Raw genomic sequence first — 12,374 nt, 5'->3', positions numbered from 1 at the left:
CGTGGTCCATGGTCTTTAAGGGAGTAAAACTTTCCAACAAAAGAAATGTAGCACCAAATGGGTTGGCCCATGGTGCTGTTCTTTGCTCGTCAGGTGGTTGGGCAGCTTAGGGTACTTGCGGGCCTGCCTTTGGATCGCCCGCAAGTTAAACCACCACATTCGTATATTTAAATTCTGAAATAAACCTGCAGCAATCTGTTTTCCACAAAACCTTGCGATGTCGGAACTGATACATTGCTTGTGGGTTAAGTAGTCATTTCACAATGTTTGCTTGGGAGAGAGTTGCCAATTTTGGCCCTATGCCACTGCCTGCGGCACACACAGTGTGCCCTCCTAAGAAGGCGGTCCTCTTAGTGGCGTATCTGGTGCACTCACCTTCTGTCCACTTGTTGAGGCCCCCTGGGGAGCCCCACATCCGGCGCTGTCCCCCTCATCATTTCCGGTGCCTAGTTGGTGGGGGGTGGCAGGTACTTATACCTGCCCTGTCTAGGTGCTGCCCTCTTTGTTCCCCTGCTGACCACGCAGTCACCCCCCATCCCGTACCCAGTGTGTCAGCAGTTGGGCTTTTGCTTCTGCTTTTGAGCATTTTAATTGTTTATTTGTGGTGCAGGTGGAGTTATAGGGTGATCCGGAGAAGTTTATTACATAAGGATACCAGCTCAGAGAGCACAGCAGGGGTGCTCAATGCCAAACCCCAGGAGTCTTTATGGCAGGACACTGGGATGCAAGCAACGACACCCTGTTATTCCCTCTGGCAGTTGCAAGCCTGAGCAACCGGGGGCTTGCTTTGGTGACGCTCCACCCTCAAAAGGCGTAAGTTCTACTCCTAGAATGGTGGTCCATGGTCTTTAAGGTAGAAAAAATCTCCCACAAAAAATTGGAGCACCAAATGGGTTAGCCCTTGGTGCTGTTTTTGGCTCTTCAGGTAGGTGGGCAGCTTAGGCTACTCATTGCTGCTTGCCCTTGGATTGCCTGTAAATCAACCCACCACGTTGGCATATTTCAATTCTGAAATAAACCTCCAGCAAGCTGTATTCCACCAAAACTTGCATTGTCTGAATTATTTCATTCCTTTTGGGCTAAGTAGTCACACCACAATGTTTGCTGGGGGAGGGTTGCCAATCTGGCATGCACAAAAGATTGAGCAATGGTGCACATCTTAACACGAATACACAGTAAATAAGCGATGATGCACATATCAATATGCCGTAAGGACTACTGTACCACTACTGAGCGATGGTACAAAGAACTTTCTGGGCTGTTACTGGCAGAAGGAACCACAAAAGCATGCCCACGTATTCATCATGTATATATATATATATGTATATATATATATATAAACACTTCGTTTGGCGCTTCTCTCTCTGCACCTAATTGCCGATGGTGCTTGGACTTAGACGCACGCCACCTCGTCTTGTACTTCAAATACACTTCCTTAAATAAACATTAAGGCTCCAGCACTCCACGAAGGTTAGAAAGGTTTATTATAACCGAGCAGGAACGCGTTTCGGCGTGACCGCCTTCTTCAACCTGCGGGCCGCCATTTTGGCCCCCTTTAAATATCCTTAGTAGTAACATTGATTTAAAGCAATACACTCCCTTTGAAAATTAAATAACCACTACATTATACTCCATTTGAGAAAAAAAAATTGTGAATTATATGCGAAAATATATAAACCTAGTGCCCCAATATGCTAATAAACATGACAAAATGAACAAGTACACACATAAAGATATCAAAGAAACAATAATAAAACTTTACACATCTTAGTAAATATTAATGAATGAAATAAGATATTTGTCTCTGGGAAACTGCTGTGTGTATTCATCTGAAGAAAATATGTATGAGAAATCCACCCGGTCCAATCACATTGATATTAATATTAAGTAGGGCATTGTTTGTAGGGACAATTATTAAAATGAAAAAGATTCCCATATACTCATTCACCATCTCAAAAAATAGTTAACACGTTATAATAAACTTATTCATATCATTAATGAAAAGTAATCCATAATTTAACAATGCTAACCTAAATGTATGTATAACTCTTCACTCGAGTTAAGCCCCACTGGTTCTCTTGAATCGAATGCCAATATATATCTGGACTCTAATCTCCTCAGCTGTTTTTCCCTATCTCCTCCACGGATATCCTTCCTGATTCCATCTATTACACTATATTTAACTTCTTCCATGCGACCTCCATGAAATTCATGGATGTGTCGGGCAACCGGGTAAGACTCATCTCTATTAACTATGGCCCTTAAATGTTGTAAAATTCTTTTGTGCACTTGGAGTTTGGTGCTACCTACATATAGCTTGGGGCAACTACATTTTAAAATATAAACTACATGGTCACTTTTGCAGTCGTATCTGCCTTTGATGGTATGTGTAGTTCTATCGGTTAATTGAATAGTTTTGATGTTTTCCCCATTTTTACATGCCATTTTTACATGCCTTACACTTGGTGCATTTGAAAAATCCATCTGGTGCCTTTAACCAACTCATAATCGATGGTTTCTCTTGTCTCACATCATTTTTGACCAACAAATCTTTCATTGATTTTCCCTTTCTATAAGTTATGGTGGGCCTATTGCTTATTAGTGTGCCTATAACTGGATCACTTTTGAGCATATGCCAATGCTGTTGCAGTAACTTTCTTACGGAGTCATGTGCAGTATTAAATGTAGTAATAAATCTCACGATCCCCGTATCATTATGTTTTTTGTCATTCTTGATGTCCAGCACATTAGTTTTATTATCTGTCGTAAATAGTAACTGTTCCCTCATTCGGGATTTTACTCTTCTAACGGTGTTCTCTAAAACCTCATTGGCATAGCCTCTCTGTTTCAATCTTTCTATCATTTCACTCTCTACATTAGCATAATTTTGTTCTGTACTACAAATCCTTTTTGCTCTTAACAACTCTCCATAAGGAATATTATGTTTCAATGGCTGTGGATGATAACTTTTGGCATGTAATATACTGTTTCCAGCTGTGCTCTTCCTGTGTAGTGTTGTCTCAATTCTATTGTCCATTACGATCACTGATATATCTAAAAACTCAATCTTTTGCGAATCAATCTTGCCTGTGAATCTCAAATTGCAAGTGTTGTCATTGATTTCTTTGATAAATTCATGGGCAGTGGTTAAGTCTCCCTTCCAAATTATAAAGATATCATCAATGTACCTGAGCCACATAATAATATTGTCACTCCATTTGTCTAGGGGAGAATTATTTAAAATCTGTTCTTCCCACCACCCCATGAAAAGATTGGCATAACTAGGAGCAAAGCACGTTCCCATCGCTGTACCGCATACCTGCTCGAATATCTCGTTATTAAAATAAAACATGTTATGTTGTAAACACCATGTGATCATTTCTAATAGCATTTTGCTGTGCTGATAAAAGTTGATAGATCGCTTTTTTAGAAAATATATATATATTGGCCATTCGTTCATTCACCTATAAATTCACTCATTTGCTCATTTGCCCCCTAACCTAATTATTCTTCCATCAACCCATTGATTTATTTTTGTTTTCACGCATCCACACAACTAACCACACAAATATATTGATCAATTAAGAGGTAATTTGATGTACCTAAAAGCCAGACCTATTGGTGTTACCAATGTTTGTTAAATGTTGCTTAAATAGTTGGTTACTATTGCTTTATGGTAATTAGGACACAATTATGAACCTGCTCTTTCACTTTGTGATACTTTCACCTGGGACCAACTCTCTGCACATGTACATTCAAACATATTAATGGAGCTATTGGAATAATATGTTTACTCTTGAGAGTAATTTACACTTCACTACTTTTGGCTCTACACAAAAGTGTAGACTTACCCATCATTACCCTTTGAAAAAAGGGGATGAGCCAAACTTGTGAGTGTAACTTACTACTGCCAAGAGGAAACATTGGTAAGTCCAGCACCATACATAGCCAACTACTAGTACTGCCAACACCCATAGAAAATAATGGGGACCAGGATTTTAAATAAAACCCCGTAGGAAATAATGTTAAATGTAATTAAATTATTTAAAATAGTTTCAAATATAAATAAATATAATTTAAACCTCTCCCTAATCCTTCATAAACCCCTCCTTACTCTTTTTTAAATCCTTCCCACTTAGTCGTAAGTATGCCCCTTTTACCAGCCACTCCCCATTGTCCACCCCACATTTACTTCCAAGTGTGAAGATCTCCCATTAAAAAAGAATGTAGAGACAGAGTTGGAGATTTACACACATAGGTTTGCCGATAGCATTTTATAGTACTTTAGTAGTATTAAGTTAGTTCTACTAAACATACTACAAAATGAAGTTGGTGAATAGGTCCCTCCTAAGTTTGTCAGTTTACTTTGAAGAAACTAACATTACTAAAAGCTTTAGAATGCCTTTTATTTTTTTGTGAGAATGGCAGATCTCAGGTGTGTCACTGTGGCGACTGCTTTTATCATCTTCTAAATTGTATTTTCCCTTCCCGTTCAAAAAATGAAACTCCAGGGATCTTATTGCCCTGATAACTTTGTCAAGGTTAATGACACGGCTCCTTCATATTACAGGTTGTCAGGCCACTGAAAGCTTGAGACTCTTTCGAGCCTCAAGCCTGGCCCTGGCTCAGCTTGAGGTCTTGTTGGAGCCCATAACGAGCCAAACTTTCATGTGGCTTCTGCCTACCACCCTTCTTCTACCCAGGATGAGACATTACAGCCAGAGCTTCTGACTTTGGAACTGGTCAACAAGATTTGAACATGAGTCGGCTCAATATTCTGTGTGTCTGGTCAAATCACATGATCACCCAGTGCCTATGGAACAAATGTGTCCTTATATAATGTAACTGTTGCCATGTAAAGTGCCCCAATGCTTTTGGGTCGAGTTTGTGCTATATACAAAAATGCAGAGAAGTGCACAAAGAGTTAAAAACAAAGTGTTACCATAAAAAAGGAAATAGTTATCTGTTTAGTGGCTGATTTGAGGAAAGTGAAACCAGAAAACTGGAATAAATAGTGGCTTCCCTGCATAAATTGTTATCTTGGGCAAGTATTTAATTTAACCAAAACTGCTTTTTATCATTGTGTATGGAAGCATTTTTAAATATGTTATTCAGAATAACAGTTGTACACAAACTTACTGTGTCTGATTTAATAGACTATAATGTTGCTCTATCTGAGTCACGTACAAGGTTTACATGACAACTGTCTTGCCTTATTAGTTCACTAGTCGTCAATGTTTAAAAACGATTGCTTTTAATAAATATTTCTCAGTGCAGTGCAATAATGTGAAGTATTAATGTCAACTCTTCCATATGTTAAAGAAGTACACTTTTTTTTTACTTTCCAGGGACTTTATAATATTTTATGTGATGTTTGTGGTATGATTTACATAGCAAACGTTCACAGGGCTGGGCTCGTGCAGGGGCTATTAGAGCCAAGTCCCTTGGATCGACTCTAGCTTGGTTCTCCCTGTCACTTTGATGGCTCGCCCACTACTACTCTATATAATGCCGGCTGAGACATCTATTGGTTGACAGTTATACTGCAGACTTGTGGTATATTTAATGATCTCTAATGCTTGCGAGCATAGCTGTAGCAGGCTTTAGTATCAATATAATTTGTGCAAGAACTTCTGGCCATTACATTCACCTGGATGTTGTGAGTGAAGCTATCTATGACAAATACATACTTAGGCCCAGATTTAAGAAGGCCTAGCGCCATCATTTTTTATGACGTTAATGTGGCTCAAAGAGGTCAAATTTGCCACGCCAGCTTTACAAAGTGGCGTTATGATTACATTGCACCACTTTGTAACTCTTTGCACCACACTATGCCCACGGCAGGCATAATGTATGGAAGGTGGGTGTTCGCCCGTTAGGGGGACCGCAAAAATGGTGCAGTGGAATCTATGAGATTTCACTGCGCCATTTTTAGCGGCTATTTTTAATGCCTGCACAGGGCAGGTTTTAAAAGGGGGCACACCATTATTCTTAATGGGCGCCTGTGCACTTTGCAGGATTAACACCAAAATGTTTGGAGCTAATGCTGAAATGTATTACAATAGAGCAAAAAATTATGACACTATCGTCCCTAACCTCCTCCATGGTGCGCTGTATTTTAAATACGGTGCACACATGTTGGCGTTAGGGGGGCCCTAAGGGACGCAAAAAAAGTGGCGCTGCATATAATGCAGCACCACTTTTCTTAAATTTGGGCCTTAATATTTTTTGTGTAGGCATGTAGAGGTTGACACTGGTACTGTAGCCCTACCCCTTCATATAATGAGAATATAGCACTATATGTTGCTTTGAGGTTTAATTAGCGCTTTGTTACCACTGGCTTAACGCCCCTGAGTTCCCGGGGTCCCCTCAGAACAGTACACTGTGCACGGACTGCGGGCCCCTGGTCTGAAAACTCCTGACTGTGTTGGGGGGGGGAGGGTTGGGGTCTTCATGTACTTTGCAGGGGGGGCCCTCAAGTTTTGATACGCCACAGTTAGTTACCCTTGTGTTTCCAGCACATTGTCAACTATTTTATGTGTACTTCTTTTTATCAGGTGGTAACCGAGAGGACGTCTATCGGTCGACAGTGATATTGCTGACACACAGCGGCTTCTACTGTTTTTAGATTGCAGAGTTCCGAATGCAACGGAAACAGCGTGACATTTGCGCAATATGAAAATATCAAGAGGCTGACAGTTGGGCTGCAGCCTCTCTCTCTCTACCATCTTTAAATGCCTGTAACAATACGCCACATACATTACTTGAAACTGGAATTGTAACAGCCGTTTTCATCTGTAATGTAAAAGGTTTTACCATGCCAGCTATGTCATCAGTGACGCCATAAGTGAGGTCATGATCACTACAATGTTTGTTATGGTTGCAAACCTAACCAAAACGGGGCAACTGCGGGGGTTTAAGAGATCTGTAGGATTTTGAACCTTGACCATACCGTCTGTTCAAATGATGTGTATTAAATGAAAATAAGTGTGCGTGTGTTTGTATGTGCTAGTTTGTGTGCTCATATGAATTTGTGTCTGTGTGTGTGTGTGTGTATATATATATATATATATATATATATATATACACACATACATATACACACTTTTATTTTTCCAAATATAATTCTTTTTTTGTTATTTTTATATGCACGTATACATTTACACACACAAAGTGTCTGCTGTGGCTGCGCCGAGATTCCCATCTGAATATGTGATGAGTAATGTGGCCCCGTCTCTCCGGCAATGATGATGTTTCTGTGTGGCCATGTGATTCTCCGTCGGTGCAGCTGCTCCCTTCGCCTTTCCTTTCTTCCAATCCAGGCTGTCATGGCGACTCCCAACAATGTTACTCCCACCAACTGCAGCTGGTGGCCCATTTCATCCTCAGAGAACGAGGCAGGGAAATGCACAGAGGACGAGGAGACCCCCGACCCCATGGACCCCAGCCTTAGATCCAGGGACAGGCTGGTCCTGTACCACTGGACACAGTCTTTCAGCTCTCAAAAGGTAATTCCTACCCAGGGTACAAATGGATGTGCACAGCATGTTTGTATAATTTTTTTCTGTCATTGAGCAGCTTTCCGTAGGGGTGTTGGGGAGAGCATATACTGCAGTTTCAATGGCAGACTCTGTTGCATGTAAGAAACAAAGATTTTCTTTTTGTTTGAAATGATTATACGGTGTGTGTTTTCCTCCAATTTTTTTCAAGGAGGCTGGGGTTCTGCCTTGCAATGCAGCAAATGTGTTCATTTATTTTTTGCGAATAATTATTTTTATTGTGGCCTCGACTTCAGTTTCAACTTTTAAAAAACGTATCTCTTTTGTGGTGTTTCAGAACCACTAATGTGTGTCTACAATGACTACGGAAAACGCCGTGTGCATCGGCATTTGGGATATCTACGAGGAATAATGCACACATGAGACCCGATAAGAGGAGGGGAAAGGAGGCACGTGATATATGTGCTCATATGTATTTTACCATTTTGAGAGTAGTACTGGGGGGAATGTGCATGCCGGCACTGCCACTAAAACGGACTATTTTATCAGCACACTGCAGCAAAAACCTGCCGTCCATTCAGCGAGATTTCCAAGTGCCCTTTTAACGCACGAACATGCCTCTAGTGTTTAATTAAATATTTAGTTAAGCAATTACAAATGGTTGCATTTTAAAGCGAAGTTCATCTCTTACGAGCATTCGTCTAGTATCGTTGTTTTATGTATATGTTTATACGGTGTCCCACGACGTCCCAACACACGCACGCACGCGCAGGGGCCATATGCCCCTCTTATTCCCTCATCACCCTTCTAACGCTTTGCTTACGCTAGCATTTGTCGGAAAAGCGCCTCGTTGCGCGTAAGTCTGGGTGGCTCTGTTTTGTCTGGCAGGGATGCAGCTGGTGGTGAAGGGCTGGTGGCTCTGTGAGTTGAGCATCCTAGTACTTTGCGTAAGCAGCACTACACGGCCTTCCGAAATGCCGGACCACACGGTCTGCAGCAGCGTTGCCTCGGATTAGTCCCTGAACGCCCCCCTCCAATTTATTAGCTGGATTCTGCAGTTAGCCTAGATTTACTCGCATGCTCGCACGCTGTGCATTAGGCCATATCTGCCCGCCAGCTTCATGTTTCTGCCTTAAAGCTATTAGGTTTATTAAGAGCCAAGACATTGTTTCCAATCGAATAATGCTCCTTGGAAAATGAAGCGTTTCCCAGAGCTGGGCAGTAAAGAGTTAACTAACATAAGAGGGCCCGATTCGCTTCAGTCAAGCTCCACCCCTTTCAGGATAGCTCTGCCCTTTATATGTGTAAAGAGGCACTTGAAGATGATAACGCAATTTACAAACAGGAACTGTAAACCAAATGCGGTTTTAGCTGCTAGGTGGCGGCACGTTTTCCAATTCTGCCTTCTAAGCTAAGAGTACTTTGCGTTCTGGGATTTGTAGTTTCCATTTTTGCAATATAAAACACGATATAGCAATTACAACATGCAACGTTTGTTTACCACAAAGCGAGGCCTGGCTAAAGGTGCTCCTGATGAAATAGTAAAAATTTGAAACTACACTTACCGTTACTGCAGCACATTTATTTCAGTAATATTCTGCATCATTTTTTAAAAGGTTCCCTTCCTAACACCAGGCTTATGCTTGTGACGCCTAGGGAAAATGGTTAATGCGGTTTGGAGCCCTCTGGCTACTACTTTCGCATTGTTAGGTACTGCAAGAACCTGTTTATAGGTATAAAAAAAGCAAACTCGCTCAGCGATAGAGAAAACAGGGTATCTTCCCTGATATCAACCAGGCTATTTTTGCTCTAACTCCAGTCCTAAAATACTCTGGAGAAGGTCTCACATTTCCCGGGCAATGTGAATCAGTTAGCGCCTCGCAAAATCACGGTGACTGGTGTCTTCACAGCACATGAAAAAGCAAAAATTGAAAAGCCTAGGAATATCGTTTTCAGTCATGCATTTAAGAAAAGAGCTATATTCAAAAGGAGCAGAACATTGACCCTTAATAAGTGCCCAGGGCCGAACTGGAAATTAAAATCAGCCGTAGCAAAAATGTTCAAACCAGCCCCATGGGGTATGAGTGGGCCATGACAGCCTGCTCTGTTTAGCAAGGGTGTAGCCAGAAAAATAAAATACCTCCCACTTTGACTCTATCTCATATGACACATAGGGCATTATTTACAAAGATAAACTTACACTTTTGTGTACGTTTTTGATTGTTTACTATTCATTAAGGGATTTATAGTAGAAGGTTTAAGAGTTTAGAGTCTCAGCGCAGAAAAAGATAGGCCTTTTTATGAGCGAAGACTCTGCACACCTAAAGATACTACTCGTAAATCCCTTTGTGAATAACACAAAATCATAATCTTACACAATAGTATAAATTTACATTTGTGAATCAAGTCCTGAGTGATTGAAGGAAGCGAGTCCGACGCTCCTTCAGTTACATCCCTGAGGGAATGCTGAAAACACTGTGGCCAAATCGTGCATTTTTACAGCTGCATTCTCAGTGAATTTCCTCATCCATCAATTTCTCCATCATCCTCTCTGTCCTTCCATCCTTCCTACTTTCATCCACCCATCATTCCCTTAATCCACCAACCAATCCTATCTATCCATCCGCCCATCTCGTCATCCTTCTTTTTCTCCATTCGCCCTTCCTTCCATCCATTCTTACTTCTCCCCATTCATTGCTTCTATGTATCCATCCTTACCTCTCTCATAAATACATCCTCCTTATTTCTCGCATCCAACCATCATCCTCACTCCTCCCAATTCATCCATCAAACTTACTGCAATTCATCCTCTTTATATCATTGAATCCCTCTCTCAATCAATTCATCCATCTGGGCACCTCTCATACACCATCCATCCCTTCATTCTTTAGCCACGTCTGTCCACCAGATCAGCCAACCATTTCTCCATCTTCCCATTCATTCATGCATCTCTCCATTCATCCATCCCTCCATCAATTCGCATTCCTTCTTTCTTCCCTTTCTTTCCTTTCTTGTTGCATTTGTTCCCCCCATCCCATAGCTCCAACATGCTTTTCCCACCAGTGTCTGCAATCAGAATGAAAGTGAACATAGACACAGTTTTAAAGGTTTTTTCAGCACACTTCCCAATCTCCATCACCCCGCTAAAGTTGCAAAAGTGTTGGGGTTCCTGATGCCCCTGCTGCTCAGAAAGCACCTTCTGAACCTGTAACGTAGTGGGGATATGCTTGAGTGGCAGAATGGCTAGTATGGCTCTGTTGTTCTCTTTTATGGGGCCAGCTGCGAGAACTACCTTGAACCCCCTCAATTTCCACATTCTGTACAAAGTTTTCGGTTGTTTTACCTCAGAACCTGTCTCTTCCATTTTCTCTGTACAGAGCTCCTTTGCTTCTTACAGGTTTGCAATCTAGAAATATTACATCATGTCTACATGCCCCAAGACATAGTAGGTTTGTCCCATGTATGCGTGCTTGTATGTGGTATTAGTATAGCGCAAACCTAGTCAAGTGAAAGTACAGGGCCTTACCGGGTCAAAAGCAAAGGGGTGGTAAAAAGTGTTTGAAGGGGTAGCTCGGTTCTTCAAGATGACAGTGACTGTTACTTCGTCATGATGTAATGTTCTTTAAACAGGACTGTCTTTGGCTGTTTCCGTTAAGGCAATTAAAAGTGGCAGAAATTGATTTGTTGTCAAGAATTTAACCCGCACACAGGCGTGTAACGCAGACCCCTGCAGCCCTTGCGGTGCACATGGGCCCCAACCATTCAGTGGTCCTTAGTCCATTAACATGGGCCCCATTCAGACCAAGGCCAATTAACATGAGTTATGGGATACTTGGGCGACCCATATCACGTTTTGCATTATGCCACTGCACGCAAAGGCATATCTGCTTTCAGTACAGCCATGCATGTAACGTTCTTGACAACAACCATTTGACCAGGACCGTAAAGCAGACGTGCTTGGCATTATGGAAGACTGTTGGAGGTCAAGTAGTGTGCAATCACTGTTGACTGTAGGTTTCTTAGTGGCCACGAGGGACGCTCCTGCATTGGGGTGGATTACTGCTCCAAAACTGAAGAAATGTTTTATAAAGCAAGAAGCTGACCAAAAAACATAAAATATGTGAATCCCTAGGTAAGATCACTCCCGTAACATGAGAAGGGCAACATTCGCTGCTTTTTCTATATGAAATATAAGACGCAGAGTTGGTGTGTCTGATGTTGATGAGCTTCGTGTGTCTGAGTTTATCATGTTTAACACACAAATAATAAAACGTTGTAAAAATGTAACCTGTACACCTTAATTACAACCATGACCCTGACATGTGCCTTCAGACCCAATGACTCAGACCCAATCTCTTAGATGGCATCCCAGCCACAATGGCCTTGAACTACCACCTTAGCCCCTGTAGTTTCCTCACTTCCTCACTCCAGGCACAGTGGCTGTAGACGTAGAGTTTCCTACGTACTGCACAAGCTCTCTCATTAAATGATAGTTCCCTTGATGGAATACTGCTTACCACTCCCTTTTTTGGCTTCTATGTAGCTATAACCTTGTTAAGGCAATCACCTGTGGAGCATAAGTATAAAAACATACTGTACATGAGATTTCAGTGCAGGAAAGAATGCTGAGGATACTGGCTGCCAGTAGAAAGTGACGGCCAATGGGATTGCTTAAAGCAGTGGTTCTCAACCTTTTGAATCTGTGGACCTCCACTTTATCAATACTGGAGCCCAGGGACCCCTATGAATCATTGTTGGAATCTGGGGAGCCCCCACTGAGTCATTAGAGCAAACCGAGGACTCCAGACAAAAAATTGTAGATGAGTTGATCCACGGAACAATACACAAAAGATACAGAAACAATCATTCATCAAA

At 41.6% G+C, this 12,374-nt stretch overlaps 1 protein-coding gene across 1 annotated transcript in view; it reads left to right on the top strand.

The window, feature by feature from the left end:
* The first annotated feature begins 7,251 nt into the window (after positions 1-7,251).
* GDAP1L1 (ganglioside induced differentiation associated protein 1 like 1) overlaps positions 7,252-12,374 on the top strand; it is a 396,066-nt gene continuing 390,943 nt past the window's right edge. The window contains exon 1 of the mRNA XM_069243567.1: positions 7,252-7,508. Coding sequence (XP_069099668.1) covers positions 7,329-7,508 — 180 coding nt within the window. The 5' untranslated portion in view covers positions 7,252-7,328. The remainder of the gene's footprint in view (positions 7,509-12,374) is intronic.

The sequence above is a fragment of the Pleurodeles waltl genome, chromosome 7 (genome assembly GCF_031143425.1).
Source record: "Pleurodeles waltl isolate 20211129_DDA chromosome 7, aPleWal1.hap1.20221129, whole genome shotgun sequence".
Classification (NCBI taxonomy): domain Eukaryota; kingdom Metazoa; phylum Chordata; class Amphibia; order Caudata; family Salamandridae; genus Pleurodeles; species Pleurodeles waltl.
The sequence above is the reverse complement of the archived record's forward strand: the minus strand, read 5'-3'. Positions and strand labels throughout refer to the sequence as shown.